Consider the following 16,369-nt stretch of genomic DNA (forward strand, 5'->3'; position numbering starts at 1 on the left):
CTTTTGTTAAACGTTCAGCGAGCGTTGCTGCTCATTGCTTGGCAAAAACAGTAAGTTCTCAGTCTGTTCGTGGTGATTGGGATTCTGCCCCTCACTTTCTTTACGATGTTATTTTTTGTGATTCAAGTTAATAAAATTCTATTCTTTGATTCAAAAAAAAAAACCATAACATTACAATATTAATCATAACATTACTAAACAAAATGAATTGCAATGAGCAGATTTGACAATTGACTGCTACATCGAATCTTTCAACAAATTTATCAATAAACGAACATGAGCATATACAGGGAGGGGTCCGAGAGGGTCTGGGCTCTTCAGTCGCCGGAACCACCATGATTAAAGGTAGTTCTGGCCTCCTGCCTCCACAAAATTTAAGGATCATATTGTTAAATTGATGATTGATTAAACTTTAATTAGGTATTTGATAAATTAAGCATTTGACCTAGAATTTTGATTAAGTATTTGATAAATTTGATTGATTAGAGGTGGTTCCCACCTTCTATTTCTAAAATATTAATGACGTGCTGGTTTAGCATCCCTAAAATGGCCTGAGAAGTGTTAAGTGATTCATAAATCCAAATTTCTATTTTTTTTTTGGAATGTTAGACCACTGAATCCAAATTTCTAATTTTTTTTACCTTACAAGGCCTCTCAATTTTTTTCCCCCGTTAGGTCATTTCTAAATCCAAGTTTTTTCATTGAACACAAATTTTTTTTGCATGTTAAGGATATTAGACACGGCCTAACTTAATTTTGAGAAGTTTTACATTGATACTTAAAATTTTGTTCTTGACCACTCAGATTATAACACGTATATATACGGGAAAAAATCTGAGCAAGTTTGATTTAGCAAAAAAAAAAAAAAAATTTACGCATGCACGTGAAAAATCGGCTCCTCCAACCGATCAATCTTGTATTCGCTACTATAAAATGTATATTCGTGTATACATTATTTAATGTGTTGTTTATAACTGTTTTAATAACATTATATGCAACCTTCTGTTATTAGCTTGTATGACATATACTTAAATATTATGAGGTAGTTTGTAACGGAATAAATATTTTAGATGTAACGATGTTCGAAAGATTTACTATCACGGTAAATAACGAGCTAATACCGTAAATAACGAGCTAAATAACATTAATCAATATTAACATAAATAGGATTATTTGAAAATATTAGGCATAAAATTATTAGAGGTATATCAAAATCCCACATTATTTATTTGGAAGGATTACCCGAGTAAGTATGAACAGCCATTGAAATTGGGGTGATCGAAAATCCAAACCTACAACAATATGGGGATGATCACTCGACAGGATGATTGTCAAGAAACTAAGAACAAAAATGGAGCAGGAGAATTTTGGATCTCAAGCCTCGAATTTTGCTCTGCTGCTGGTAGATACTCAATCGGTAGGGGTGTAGAGGGACGGGCATGCATAAGAAATGGAAAATTTGATTCTCAATCGGCCACATGCTCTATGATTGTCAAATAAGGTAAGATCTAGCTCATTACTCCTAATTGCGACTAATTAGCGACTTTCCAAATAAAAAACTGAAATAAATAATTACCATAAACTGAAATCCAAAGCTAAATTTGTTAGAATATATATAAACTCACTAGGCCTAGTTAATCATCGATTGATTACCAATCAACCTTCCAAATTTGGGTTCTCTGATCGCGAGTTCCTGTGGAAGTAACTAGCGTTTCGGTTTTGGGGGTAGGGTTTAGAGAACATAGTGTTTGGGTTTTGGGGTTAGGTTTAAGGTTTTTAGGTTAGGGTTTTCTTTGGGAGGTGTGGAGATGGATGATAATCCTGAGCTTGACTGCTCTAACAACAATATTGATCCTGATATTGCTCTCTCTTACATTGTAAGGGTTGATTTTCATGATGTTGTTCAAATAATTTTATAACTTGGATCATGAAGTAACTATTATGAGAATATCGTTTTAAACTTAATATGGGAGTTTCAACATTAATTCTACTTAATTTGGTTGAGCAATTAATGGGTTTAATAGGTAAATGCATTGGTTTATGACTTAAGGTATATATTGATTCTGTTTGTCATTGCTAAGTTTGTCATGTAGAGTACCAATAACCCCCATAATAAATTAAGGCCATGAACACTATCTTAAACTTGGCCTCATTCACGCAAAAGACGTTTAGAAGGAAAATGATTGTCTATAATCTTGAACTTAAGTATATAAACTAGCAAGGTGGATGTTGATCAATTCAAAGGCAAGCTAAAATGTTTTCATTTGTTTTTTTCTTTATCAGAGTTTCATTTGTTTTAATATCTAAATTTAAGAATATTATTAAGAAACTATAAATGTTGTTATTACAAAATTTATTTCTCTTCATGCTCATCAACAACATATAAACTTTAGAGAAACTAATATAAACATTAGGCCTTATTAATATAGATTCTCTTCATGCTCATCAACAACACATAATCTTAGAGAAACTAATATAAACCTTAGGCCTTATGTCAGGTGGGTATCCTGACCAGTGGGATTTAGAAAGAATTAGAAAGAAATGAGAGAGAGAGAAAGGAGAAAAGATAGAATTAGGTACAGAAAGAGAGAAAGATTTGAGAGAAGAATGGATAAAAGTGTTAATTCTCATTGATGAATTGTAGCATAGCAAAGCATGACCTTTATACAGTACAAGCTGAGTGTCTGCCAAACGGTTACACACCAGCTGTGTGTACAGGTGTTATAACAAATTCACTACAAGACAAATTAGCTAGCCCACTAAAGTAACCCCACTAAAGTAACGATAACAGACTTCTACTAACAGAAGGCAATAACACTACAAAGCAATACAAAGCAATAAGGAAATAACAGAAATAACTACCAATAACCATATCTTGTAAATATCCAATCTAGTCCTTCAACTTCTTACGACGCACGTATGTGACAATACCTCCCCCTTGAGCACATTCTTGACCCCAAGAATGAATGAAGGAAGGAAATTGATTAACCAACATAGAATAGTCCTCCCAGGTGGAATCCAAAGTAGAAAAGCCGTCCCACTGAATCAGTAACTGAGGCACTGCCTTGTCATCTACTAGAGCATTACGAGTATTCAGAACCTTAAGAGGCTGAATTGGAAGAGGGCCATCCTCAATAGGAGGAAGAGTAGTGAGTGGAGTTGCAGCAGGATCTGATTTCCTCTTAAGAAGAGAAACATGAAAAACAGGATGTACCTTGCTAGTCAGAGGAAGTTGGAGCTTATAAGCTACCTTTCCCACCTTAGATAATATCTTGAAAGGACCAAAAAACTTGGCGGAGAGTTTGTGAGAGTGACGTTTAGCAATAGAAGATTGTCTGTAGGGTTGAAGCTTTAAGTAAACCCAATCTCCAGGATTAAATTCTCTATCTGATCTGTGTCTGTCAGCAAATTGCTTCATACGATTATGGGCCTTTGCTAAGCAATCTTTGAGAGACTGATTCAGTTGGTGGCGAGCTGTTAAGATATCTTCAACAGTAGCCACATGAGATGTAGAAGCAGGCAGGACGGGCAGGGCAGGGGCCTGGCCATAGAGTGCCTGAAATGGACTCATTTTCAGAGCACTGTGATAGGTAGAATTGTACCAATATTCTGCAAGTCCCAACCAAGTAGCCCATTTCTTAGGATGAAGGAAACACATGCTGCGTAAATACCCCTCTAAACACTGATTTAAACGCTCGGTTTGACCATTCGTTTGAGGGTGGTAGGCACTACTAAATAGGAGTTGGGTACCCATCAACTGCATTAATTCTTTCCAAAAAATTCCAGTAAAGATCCTATCACGATCTGAAACAATTGTACGAGGCATTCCGTGTAAACGGAAAATTTGATCAAGGAAGAGTTTAGCCACAGTGGCGGCAGAGAAAGGGTGTGTCAGAGGTAGAAAATGGGCACTTTTAGTGAATCTGTCAATGACTACCAAAATTGTCAATGACTACCAAAATTTTGGTAAACCTTCCACAAAATCCATGGCGATATCTTTCCAAGCACCATCCGGAATAGGCAAGGGCTGCAACAGGCCTGGGTTAGGGGAGAGATCAGGCTTACAACGTTGGCATGTGTCACACTTAGCCACCCATTGTGTCACAAACTGAGGCATTTGTGGCCAATAAAAACTTTGCTGTAGTCGAGTCAATGTTCCTTTAATGCCCGAATGTCCACCCAATGGAGAATCATGGCAAACTTGGATTAACTTCACCCTGAGAGCAGTGTTGCCTCCAATATACACCCTGTTCTTAAATTTAAGTAACCCATTGATCAAAGTAAAATTACCCCTGGAATCTGGGGTAACAGCAAGTTGTTGGTGTAGCTTAATTGCCAACTCATCGTGGTTATATGAATCTTGAATTTCTTGGATCCATGTAGGTACAAGCATTGAAACGGCTAAGAGCTGCAAAGCAGGTCTATGGTGATCCTCAAACTGCCTGGAGAGTGCATCTGCCACTTTATTCTCTACCCCTTTCTTGTACTGAATTGTGTATTCCAGACCAAGTAACTTGGAGATGCCTTTGTGTTGTATAGAAGTGTGTAAGCGCTGTTCTAACAAGTGCTTAATACTCTCCTGATCTGTCTTAATGATAAATGGAGCATGCTCCAAATAGGGTCGCCAATAAGTCACTGCATATAAGAGAGCCAGAAATTCACATTCATATGCAGACAAACGCTGATTCCTTGGACAAAGACCCTTTGACAAGAAGCAAATAGGGTGCTGGTTTTGCATCAAGACTGCCCCTATCCCTGTACCACTAGCATCGCACTCAATAATGAATGGAAGAGAGAAATTCGGTAATGCTAAAACCGGAGCCTGGGTCATTAGTTGTTTGAGAGTGGTAAAAGCTGTTGAAGCTGTAGAATTCCAATGAAATTGGTCTTTCTTTAGCAAGTCAGTAAGGGGTCGACAAATAGCCCCATAACCATGAATAAACCGTCGGTAATATCCTGTAAGACCGAGGAATCCCCTGAGCCCTTTTAAGGTTGTAGGTTGTGGCCAATTGACCATGGCCGAGATCTTTTCAGGATCAGTAGCCACCCCTTGAGCTGAAATAATGTGCCCTAAATAAGAGACCTGATCAACACCAAACTCACACTTGGAAGCTTTTGCAAACAATTGATGAGTAGTTAGGATATCAAAAACTAACTGTAAATGTAAAAGGTGGGAATCCAAATCAGGACTGTAAATGAGAATGTCATCAAAGAAGACGAGAACAAACTTTCGTAGGTAAGGTTTGAAAATGGTGTTCATTAGGGATTGAAATGAGGCAGGAGCATTCGTAAGGCCAAATGGCATGACTACGAATTCATAATGGCCAGAATGGGTACGAAAAGCAGTTTTGTGAATATCGGATTCCTTCATGCGAATCTGGTGGTAGCCAGCCCGTAAATCAATCTTACTAAACTTACTTGCTCCCTGCAGTTCATCAATAAGCTCCTGGATGATTGGTATGGGAAATTTATCCTTCACTGTGGCCTTATTTAGCTCACGAAAGTCAACACAAAAGCGCCAGGATCCATCCTTCTTTTTTACTAAAAGGACTGGAGAGGCATAGGGACTGTTGCTAGGTCTTATCACTCCAGTAGCCAGCATCTCCTCAACTAATTTCTCAATCTCAGTTTTCTGTTGGTGAGAATAACGGTAGGGTCTAATGTTCACGGGATCGGTGGCAGTCTTAAGTGGTATAGCATGGTCATGAAGCCTTTGTGGTGGTAAGGTTGTAGGTGTTTGGAAGAGGTAATTATTTTGGTTAAGGAGTGACTGTATTGAGTCAGGTGGGGTGGTAATGTTTGGGGTAATGAGCTGAGTGGTGGAATCTAGGGTATCATCAGCCATTATCATCACAAATAGCTTACTAGTTATGCCCTTCCATCCCTTAGCAACTAGCTTGTTGACTGACTTAAGAGTCATCATTTTGAGGCTTAATTCCTCTATCATGCCCTTTAATTCTATTTGCCTTCCCTCCTTATATATCAACAAACGGTTTTGCTCAAAGTCGAAGGTGACTGGAGTGTGGCTTCGCATCCAGTCAGAGCCAAGAATTATGTCACAATCCCCTAGTTCAATGACCCTTAATGTAAAACTGAACCTAGAATTCTGCATTGACCAATTACAATCTTGGCATTTAGAGGTAACCTTAAGCTGACGGCCATCAGCCACAGTGACTGCCACTGGTTTGACCTCTGTTAATGGCAATTTAGCCTCTCTGGCTATCTTCACATCAATAAAACTGTGCGTACTTCCGCTATCAATCAATATCAAAATGGGTTTTCTGTTTAAAGTACCTTTCAACCTCATGGTATTGCTTGTAAGCCCTCCTTCCAATGCATTAAGGGAGACTAGGATCTGTTCATTGTCGCTAGTGACTCCTTCAAGCTCCTCTTCAAAATTCTGGGATACTGTCAACTCCCCTTTCCGGTTCTTCACCCTCCTCTGCTGTAATGGCTAACAACTTCTTAGTTGTGCACTGGTGGCTTGGATAATAACGTTCTCCACATTTCCAGCAGGCCCCTGGAACTCTTTTCACACCTGTATTAGGTACTCCGGAGGCAGTTTTGACTGAGGCAGGGTTAAGTGTAGTGTTTTGGTGGGAGTTGGAGGTATTTGGTGTGTAGGCAGTGTTTGGGGTAAATGAAGGAGTTCTTAAGTTAGAAGAAGGGTTCCAGTTTTTTATGGGTAATGGGGATCGAAAAGTGGGTTTTGGTTTTACCACTTCTAATATATCTCTTAGGTGGTTTTCTTGTAGTTTAGCTTGCTTGATGGCTGAATATACCTCCTTGGGTTCATGAGATCTTACAGCAGATCTCAACTCTGGTTTCAAGCCAGCAATAAAACTTTTAGTGTAATATACCTCAGTTATCTCAGGATGCTCCTTCTCCATCTTCAATTTGAGGTCCTCAAACTCATCCTGATAATTGGCAACCGTAGTCACCTGCCTCAACTGAGAAAGTTGCTCCACCACCTCAGTGATTTCAGGAGACTGAAATCGTTTTCCCACAGCCTCCACAAACACTTCCCAACTAATTCCAGGATGGATTGGGATCCAATTTTTAAACCATTTCTCTGCTCTTCCTTGCAAGAAAAGCCCTGCTAACTCCACCTTCTTATCTTCAGCGACCTCAAGCAATTGGAAATACTTCGAACATTTGTTGATCCAAGGCTCCACCTCAGAACCATTAAAGGTAGGAAGTTCGCATTTAGGGAGTAGTTTATTGAAATAAGGAACCCTCGATGTAGATGGCTCACCTGCTTGAGATCCACTAGGAAAACTACCAAGGATTCCTTTCTCAGGATTGAAGTTGGAATTCTGGGTTTTATGTGGTGATAGGGAGGATTCAAGGTTGTTTGGATGTTTTTGTGGGGATGGAATGAAACCAGAGGTTGGTTGAATTAGATTGGCTAGGGTGGATATGGATTTATGCATCACATCCTCTAAGGCTTGATGAGAAGCGATTTGATCCTTCCTAAGCTGGTTCTGTTCTTGGATTATAGAATCCATTCTTTTGTGATATGCAGATTGAGCATCGTTGAGTTGAACTTGCATTTTTTCCAACTTCTCCGCCGTCGCCTCTGAACGGTCGTGAAACTGAGCTGTAAGCTCCTTCAATTGCTGTTCAAGTGTTTCCATGGCTGCCTTGGCTCGTTTCCTCAGCGCACGAGTTTTTCTAGAAGAGTTGTTTAACATTCATGGAATGGCCGGAGGTCGAGTTTCTTTGATACCAATGTCAGGTGGGTATCCTGACCAGTGGGATTTAGAAAGAATTAGAAAGAAAAGAGAGAGAGAGAGAAAGGAGAAAAGATAGAATTAGGTACAGAAAGAGAGAAAGATTTGAGAGAAGAATGGATAAAAGTGTTAATTCTCATTGATGAATTGTAGCATAGCAAAGCATGACCTTTATACAGTACAAGCTGAGTGTCTGCCAAACGGTTACACACCAGCTGTGTGTATAGGTGTTATAACAAATTCACTACAAGACAAATTAGCTAGCCCACTAAGGCAATAACACTACAAAGCAATACAAAGCAATAAGGAAATAACAGAAATAACTATCAATAACCATATCTTGTAAATATCCAATCTAGTCCTTCAACTTCTTACGACGCACGTATGTGACACCTTATTAATATGGATAACATTAAACTCTAAAGTTACATAAAAAATATTTAGGCGGAATCAATAATTAACATCAGCCTTCAGCAGATGATCCATGGCAGTATTGACATAGTCAATCGGTATAACCTCAGTTATGCCATGATATTCTGAATGAAATCAAGCAAAGCTTGCTTACCTTCAACTGGTTCAGCCATGGTGACTCCAAAGAAGAGAGTTGCAACTAAAATGAACAAAATATTCATTTTCGAACCACCAAAGTATCTCATACAAATCCTGCTCAAATCTACATGAATCAAAGGAAAATATGGTTCAGAATTAGGCAAACTAACAGAAAAATATTACAGTAAAATAATGTACAAATTGTAAAATTTCTAAAAAGGAATGCTTTTAAAACTTAATTAGTCAAAACTTTAAATAACCTTTTTACCGTTATTTTTATAGGTGATAAAAGTACAACAAATTAGTAAATTACAAAGGGAACATGAAATTTTCTGTTCATGAAATTAAGAAAAGCCTGTAATTTTCTCGGAAACCAAACAGAAGGGGGAAACTATGAATGTTGAGCATAGGAAAGAACTTGGTTATACTTGAGATATTATTTTTGTGGATTATAATCATTCGATTGTAGAGGGCTAGATTTTGTTGCAATTGATTTAATTGACCTATTACAATGAGAGGCGTTCTTTGTCAATTTGAATAAGATCGGCACTTGTCATATCTTTCATGTATTACTTATAATATATTATTGTTCCATGCTTCTTTTTATGCAAGTCAATTAAAATTTCTTTATTTTGCTAAAGGATGAGAAGATTCAAAATGTATTGGCCCATTTTCAAAAGGATTTTGAGGGTGAGATTTCTGCAACGGAATTGAGTAAGTGACTCAAAATGGAAGTTGTTCAAGATCCATAGAAGTAAAGGTGAGATATTTTTATATACCGATAGTGATGGTTGGACATTTTTTCTTTCAGGGGCTAGATATGGTCATTATGGCTCATTTTTACACGGTGTGGAGATGGAGTATAAACCTGAGCTCGAGGAAAGGGAGGTTTTCCAATATAAGGGTGACTGCCCCAACAAGAATATGGATCCCAATATTTCTCTCTCTTACATTGTAAGAGTTCATTTTCATGATGTTGTTCAAATATCTAAATTTTAAGAATATTATTACGAAACTGCAAATGTTGTTATTACAAAATTTATTTCTCTTCATGCTCATCAACAACATATAAACTTTAGAGAAACTAATATAAACATTAGGCCTTATTAATATGGAAATTTATTTCTCTTCATGCTCATCAACAACACATAATCTTAGAGAAACTAATATAAACCTTAGGCCACTTAATATGGATAACATTAAACTCTAAAGTTACATAAAAAATATTTAGGCGGAATCGATATTTAACATTGGTCTTCAGCAGACGATCCATGGCAGTATTGACATAGTCAATTGGTATAACCTCAACGTCAGCAGTTATACCATGTTTTGCTGCGATGGATATTCTGAATGAAATCAAGCAAAGCTTGCTTATCTTCAACTGGTTCAGCCATGGTGACTCCAAAGAAGAGAATTGCAATGAAAATGAACAAAATATTCATTTTCGAAAACCAAAGTTTCTAATACAAATCCTGCTCAAATCTACATGAATCAAAGGAAAATATGGATCAGAATTAGGCAAACTAACAGAAAATATTACAGTATTTATTGTACAAATTGTAAAATTTCTAAAAAAGAATGCTTTTAAAACTTAATTAGTCAAAACTTTAAATAACCTTTTTACTGTTAGTTACTTGTTGATTTCTAAAATACTCCTACCTAACTATTTTTATAGGTGATAAAAGTACAACAAATTAGTAAATTACAAAGGATGAAATTTTCTATTCATGAAATTAAGAAAAGCCTATAATTTTCTCGGAAACCAAAACAGAAGGGGTATTCTTTGTGGATTACAATCATTCGATTGTAGAGAGCTAGATTTTGTTGCAATTGATTTAATTGATCTTTTACAATGAGTGGTGTTCTTTGTCGATTTGAATAAGGCTTGCACTTTGTCATATCTTTCATGTATTACTTATCATATGGTATGTTCCATGCTTCTTTTTATGCAAGTCAATTAAAGTTTCTTTATTTTGGTAAAGGATGAGAAGATTCAAAATGTCTTGGCCCATTTTCAAAGGGATTTTGAGGGTGAAGTTTCTACAATGGAATTGGGTAAGTGACTCCAAACAAAAGTTGTTCAAGATTCATAGAAGTAAGGGTGAGATATTTTTATATACCGACAATGATATGTGGACATTTTTTCTTTCAGTGGCTAAATATGGTCAGTATGGCTCATTTTTGCATAGCTATACACCATCTTTTCCAAGAAGCTCTCCTCGGTCTCATCCAAAGACTCAAGAAAGAAATTGTAGCACACAAAAAACTGCACATGAATCTCCTACCAGCATTCTTAAGGTAAGTCTTTTTTGCTTATTTGACATTTCGTTCACACGCATCTTATGAGAAATCAAGGTTAATTGATGAGCTAAGAGTTTTCTGCCCCTGCTTCTATTAGAAACAGGTAATGACTTCCTTTCCAGTTCCTGGGGGTGCCATAGTATCACCTTTTCATGAGAATCTTCATTGTTTGAAGAATCTGCAAAATGATACAAGTAGAACTACAAAGCGAAGATTTTTAGTCTCTGTGAAGAAGAAAAAGAATATTTGTATGATGAGAAGAAATTTGAAAGAGTTGCACGATGATCAGAATGGCCTTGACAGCACTAGGAATGATGAGGATAGTAGCGGGAGTGGATTGAAGAAGGACGAAACGTTGAGAGATTATGCAGATATTTATGCTCCAATTCCTGCCTATAGCCAAACTGCTACAATAAATCTTGAAAAGGCCAAAACGTTGAGAGATTATGCAGATATGCTTAAGGTTTCTTATTTTTCCTATTGAATGTTTTAATCTTATTTTAATGATTTGTTATGCATGTGTTGTACTATCAATTGGAAAAAGAAGTTATATCCTTGTTGTCCACACCCTTGTTGTGGTTTGATTACTTTTCAGGGCTTGGGGTTCGGTCTTCAAAGTAATGGAACAAATTTCCGAGCTGCTCGGAAGTTTCTTTATGGAGCTTCTCTCCTAGAAGCTAGCAATGAGGTTGGCAGACAGGGGGAGATGACTCAGATTCAAGCATATAGTATAACAGCTGAACTTTGCGAGTAAGTAAACATGATAAACTTGTTATCGATGCTCTGCTTCTCTCCTGATTCTATATATGTGCATCAAAGTATAGGTAGTGATTTGAGCATTTCATGTATGTATGTTGATTAAGATATTATACGTTTCTTATGTACCTGTAGATACTGTTACATGGACTCGGGACTTGTATCCGATACTGGTACAGATCCGAGTATCCAGTACGGAAAGCTTGAAAATTTTGGATACAGGGATACTGTCCTAAATTTGGACACAGGTACTGGGATACTGGATTTTTGATTCTTGGTGAAGATTTTATACTGTAGGAAGGAGCAATTAGGGTTTAGGAAGGAAGAGAAATAATTAGAGAATTAAAAAAACTTATTGTTTGTTTTTTATTTCCAAGATACAAGACGCTTCAAATTCTTTAAAGAGAATAACTGCTCTAAAAAATATAACCGTATCCTATGTTCTTCAACCGTGTCTGACACGGATTTCATACCAGTGTCAGTGTCATATCGTGTCGACACTGGTATGGCAGCCAAAATGAAGAGTCCGAGTATCATAGCCTGTAGATAATTCTGTTCTGTTTGCTTTTGAAGCTATTATATACTATTTCTTTTAAGATATATGTTACACCACCAGTGTCTGGCTCCTGTTTGACCTCTGTAATCGGCAGATGTTCTGCTGTGGAATATGAAAGACGATGCAAAATGGCTGCTGCTGCATTGGCCTATAAATGCTTGGAAGTTGCACTTCGGAGGATAGTTTACTGCAAAAATTCTATGTTAAGCAGTGACCGGAATGAGTTTAAAGCATGTCTACAAACTTCCTCCCGAGGTAATAGAATGAACGGCATGAATCATACTACAGTTACAGTTTTATCTGATCATATTGTATGACAATGTCTTGGATTATTAATACAGGTGATGACTTAAATAATCAGGCAATTGTCGATAAGGCTACTGTTTCCAAGGGTACCATACCTCATGTTTCTGGGAGTTCCATTATTGTAAGTTCATTTATACCTTGAAGCTCTCATGTCATGTCTGACTTAGCTTTTGCTACGGCAGAGGTGAAATTATGAATATTTGATTCTTGCAGATAGAGGATGTAAATTCTGCAGTGGAGGCTTCAAGGAAATCCCAGAATGCTTATTTAGCTGCTAAAGCTTTAGAAGAGGCACAAAATAAAGGTTGTATTATATTGGTCAAGAAAGTCATTGATTTTAGCTTCTTCCAAGATGTAGAGGAGTTCTTACTTCTGGTTGAGCAGGCAATGGTGGCCATAATCTGTGAAAAATTGGACAATGTAAGAGAATAAGTCAACTTTGTATATACTGAGCATTTTTATGTTTCATTTGGAAAGTCGCAACGGTAAGCGTTGTTGTCGTGTGACCGAGGGGTCACGGGTTCGAGTCTTGGGAGCGGCCTTGCCCCTAGTACACCCTTGTGGTGGGACCCTTCCCCGGACCCTCACTTAGCGGGGATGCATAGTGCACCGGGCCGCCCTTTTATTTGGAAAGTCGCATTTGGAAAAGAAAGGCTAAAGAGTTATAGTGAGATGCAATTGGAAATCTGCTGCATAGACGGGAAGAAAATCTGTTGTTCCCATTTTGGTGTCTCCTTCTATGTCCCTTTCACAAAAAGTGGTCCCCACTTAATTAAAATAATATATTTTGAGAGTCAAAGGGACCTCATAATAAAAAGGGACCACTTTTTGTGAGAGGGACATGGAAGGGGACACCGAAACGGGGACAACAGATTTTCTTCCGCATAGACGCAGGCAGCTGGCCAACAGCTTTTACCTGTGTACATGTGTACAAAGTGAGATTGATTTGCTGATTTTACAATGTGATTGATAATTCTTTCTCTAGGTTGAAGTTTTCATATCTGTGTCTTCAATTGTCAAATGCAAAAATACATTATAGACAGCACTTGCACATTTATTGATTTTCTGATCATTATTGACAGTAGGGGGATGAGGGCGAGCCTTGGCGCAACGGTAAACGTTGTTGTCGTGTGACCGAGAGGTCACGGGTTCGAGTCTTAGGAGTGGCCTCTTGCCCCGGACCAACAGAGCCGCTCATGAGCAGCTCGGTGATCGGCTCGATAAAAGCTCAGCTCGACTCTGCTCGATTTGTAAATGAGCCGTTCGTGAACACGATTTACTGGCTCGGTTCGTAAACGAGCCAAGCTTGAGCGGGCCAAAGCTCGGCTCGAAAGCTCGCGAGCAGGCTCGATTAGAACATTTATGAACAAATTTTAGTTTTGTAGAAAACTATATAGTTTTGTGTTAGTTCACAAATATCTAAACTTAATATTATTTCATTTGCTATTAGATGAGTTCGTTCACAAACATAATAAATGAGTAATAGACGAACTATTTGTAAGCATCTTGTTTATTTATTCACGAACTTTGCTTGTGAGCTTGTTTACGTACACAATTAAAGAGTTTTTTGCGAGCAAACTTCACAAATATAATTAACAATTTACTCACAAACAATTCATGGTTAGATAATTTTCTTAATGAACCAAGTCCAAAAGAGGATTTTGGGCTCGAAACAAGCTCGAAGCTCGGCTCAAACTCGTTGAGCAAGCCAAAGCTCGGCTCGGGCTTGGCTCGGGCTCGGCTCCGGCTCGAGCTCGTTAATTTTATAGCGAGCCGAGCTTGTCGGCTCGGCACGGCTTGATTACAACCCTATATATGATACAAGAAATTGCAGATGAAATTGAGTGTTTTGATTCATGTTTTTTTTATGATTGGTGAGCTATACATTGCCTATTTAGTATCTCAATTTAACTTTACTTATGCTCATAGTTGTCAAAATTTGACTCGTGAATTGAAATTCTCATTTTGTGAATTGTAACTCTTGATTCGAATAGTGAATCATAAGATTCTGTTATAATTTAGATTTGTTCTATAGATTTGGCTTGAATTGTACGATTTGAATCTCTAATGGTAAGATTCTAATAACAGTGCTTATGCTATATATATATTATAGATGGTAAAAGTATACACGACTCGATTACACAACATGTAATTTTAGTGTTTGGATTTAGCTTGATAGGTAATATGTCTTTTTTGGATTGACACGAAACTGACATGTAAATTTTTGGGATAGGGTTGATATGCTAACTCGAAATTGACATGAAATGGTACGAAGATTTAAAATTATTGTTATATTCTCTCGTGTTTTTATATGTCATTTTCTTAAAAAAGATGATAAAATTATAATTATTACTTTCAAATATGATTCGAACCTTCAAAGTCGTTATAAACACATTACATTGACATCTTAACATGACATTAGCGGACTTCAATGGTTAGTGTTAACATACTAATATAATAACGACATAAAATATTTAAAAATAGTACTATATCTTATATTTTTAAAAGTTATCATCACTATGGGGGTGTTTGGTTCTCCTTTTTATGCTCATGTTTGCATATTCAATTCAAAAAGGAGAGTTTTAGCTGTTTGGTTAGTGACATCCCATGCAGATCCAGGGTTAAATGCACCATTGGTCACAGAATTTATATGGTTGTTTTAAAATGGTTATTGAATTTCAATTTGTCTCAATAAAACTACTCAACTTTGAGTTTTGTCTCAAACAGGTCACTCTGCCGATTTCAGTGGTTAAAAGACATCCCCAAAGATTGTAATATTACATATATATACATATACACTTATGAAATTATTCCTATTATCAGTTTTGCTTCAGGACTAGGATTTATCATCCTAATATCAGTCCTTTGGGGATGGTATCACTTCCTTAGCTATTTGCTCGCCCTTCCTTTCTCGCCACCACGGTTAGATTTATCTAGTTATCTATGCCTTTGTCTATGTTTGGGGTCTAATATATCTATGCATGTTTGTGGTCTAATTTATTTATGCATTTTCTAGCTGTTGTGGCATATTTATGCAATGATGATAGAGCCCTTCATTGAGGGGCCATGTCCTGTGCAAGAACAAATTGCTGAGCAATACCTCAGGAATAGAGCATGTTATATTTCAACTTCTAGGAGATGGACAGAAGAGCATGCAAAGGGGGCATGATATGTGAATAGTATGTGCAAATAACATGCAAGGAGGGCTGCATGCTAAACAAACATTGGAGTTGGAGGTTGTGAAGAATTGGAGAGGCATGAAAGGCAACTGGAAGGACAAATTTTGTTCTTCCAGTTGCCTTTCATTCCTCTCCAAGTCTTCACTTTTTCAACCTCTATTTCCAATGTTTGTTTAGCATGCAACCCTCTTTGCATGCTATTCGCAAATCATGCCCCTATTGAAACATTTCATTTTTTATAATACAAAGTATACAACTTATTCCTATATATGTATATTCAAGTAACCTAAATTGATATAAAAGTTCACAACCCTTGACCACATGCTTCATACAAGTAGCACTAAGCAGTTCTAAGACTCGAATCTCCTTTATTATGTACCTTCCACTTGGATTGTACTCGTTGAAAAGTGATTACGGTGATGAAGTTTATGATGCTGTCACCATAAGTTTAAACTTGTGGTGTTAGAATCATAAACTTCATCACCATGTTGAATGCTTTTCTATAAGATGACAAGCCCGGTGGAAGGTATATAGTAAAGGAAATTTAGTTGACTATATGACTATGCTTCACTATATTACTATGCTTCATACATGCAAGCTTCATACACATACCTAATTTAGTTGCAGCATACTTATTCAAGTCACACCAAAAGATATATGATCATTTATTTAGTTGCAACATACTTATTCAAGTCAATGAAATCAGATGTAAGTTCAGTTTTTACGTACTCATGTCTGACTAAGGTATACAAACGAAATTAGTTCATATGTCTATAATTTCACTCAATAATTTAAAAAATCTAAACCCTAATTCATAAAATCATAAACATTAGAAAATATATTCTAGACTACTAATTTATAAATTTTAATCTTTAAAATATATTAAAAGTACTGACTTTACTAGTTTAACATAATTCAAAGTGATTATATAACATGATTGCAGATAGTTTTTTAAAAGTGAATTTATATGTAAATTTCCCTTTATTAAA

The 16,369-nt window shown here is 36.9% G+C and overlaps 1 protein-coding gene across 2 annotated transcripts; it reads left to right on the forward strand.

Moving 5' to 3' along the window:
• Positions 1-1,225: 1,225 nt before the first annotated feature.
• LOC136220172 (cysteine-tryptophan domain-containing zinc finger protein 7-like) lies at positions 1,226-13,650 on the forward strand. Of its 2 annotated transcripts, none has more exons than XM_066007920.1 (10): positions 1,226-1,501; positions 8,924-8,996; positions 9,094-9,236; positions 10,265-10,337; positions 10,435-10,580; positions 10,687-11,046; positions 11,179-11,333; positions 11,990-12,150; positions 12,237-12,322; positions 12,415-13,650. In XM_066007920.1, the coding sequence occupies exons 3-10, from the start codon at positions 9,138-9,140 to the stop codon at positions 12,631-12,633; spliced, it is 1,299 nt and encodes a 432-aa protein (XP_065863992.1). In that variant the 5' UTR covers positions 1,226-1,501; positions 8,924-8,996; positions 9,094-9,137; the 3' UTR covers positions 12,634-13,650. The 2 variants fall into 2 exon arrangements, with proteins under 2 accessions (XP_065863992.1, XP_065863991.1); XM_066007919.1 differs by having other exon boundaries at positions 1,227-1,501; positions 10,681-11,046.
• Positions 13,651-16,369: the final 2,719 nt, after the last annotated feature.

The sequence above is a fragment of the Euphorbia lathyris genome, chromosome 2 (assembly GCF_963576675.1).
Source record: "Euphorbia lathyris chromosome 2, ddEupLath1.1, whole genome shotgun sequence".
Taxonomy (NCBI): Eukaryota; Viridiplantae; Streptophyta; class Magnoliopsida; order Malpighiales; family Euphorbiaceae; genus Euphorbia; species Euphorbia lathyris.

Bases quoted from the DNA above. Each gene is read 5' to 3' on its own strand.
- LOC136220172 (XM_066007919.1), top strand. From the start codon at position 9,138: ATGGAGTATAAACCTGAGCTCGAGGAAAGGGAGGTTTTCCAATATAAG. The intron at 10,581-10,680 runs GTAAGTCTTTTT...TGCTTCTATTAG, and splicing joins CTCCTACCAGCATTCTTAAG to AAACAGGTAATGACTTCCTT. The intron at 12,323-12,414 runs GTAAGTTCATTT...TGATTCTTGCAG, and splicing joins TTTCTGGGAGTTCCATTATT to ATAGAGGATGTAAATTCTGC.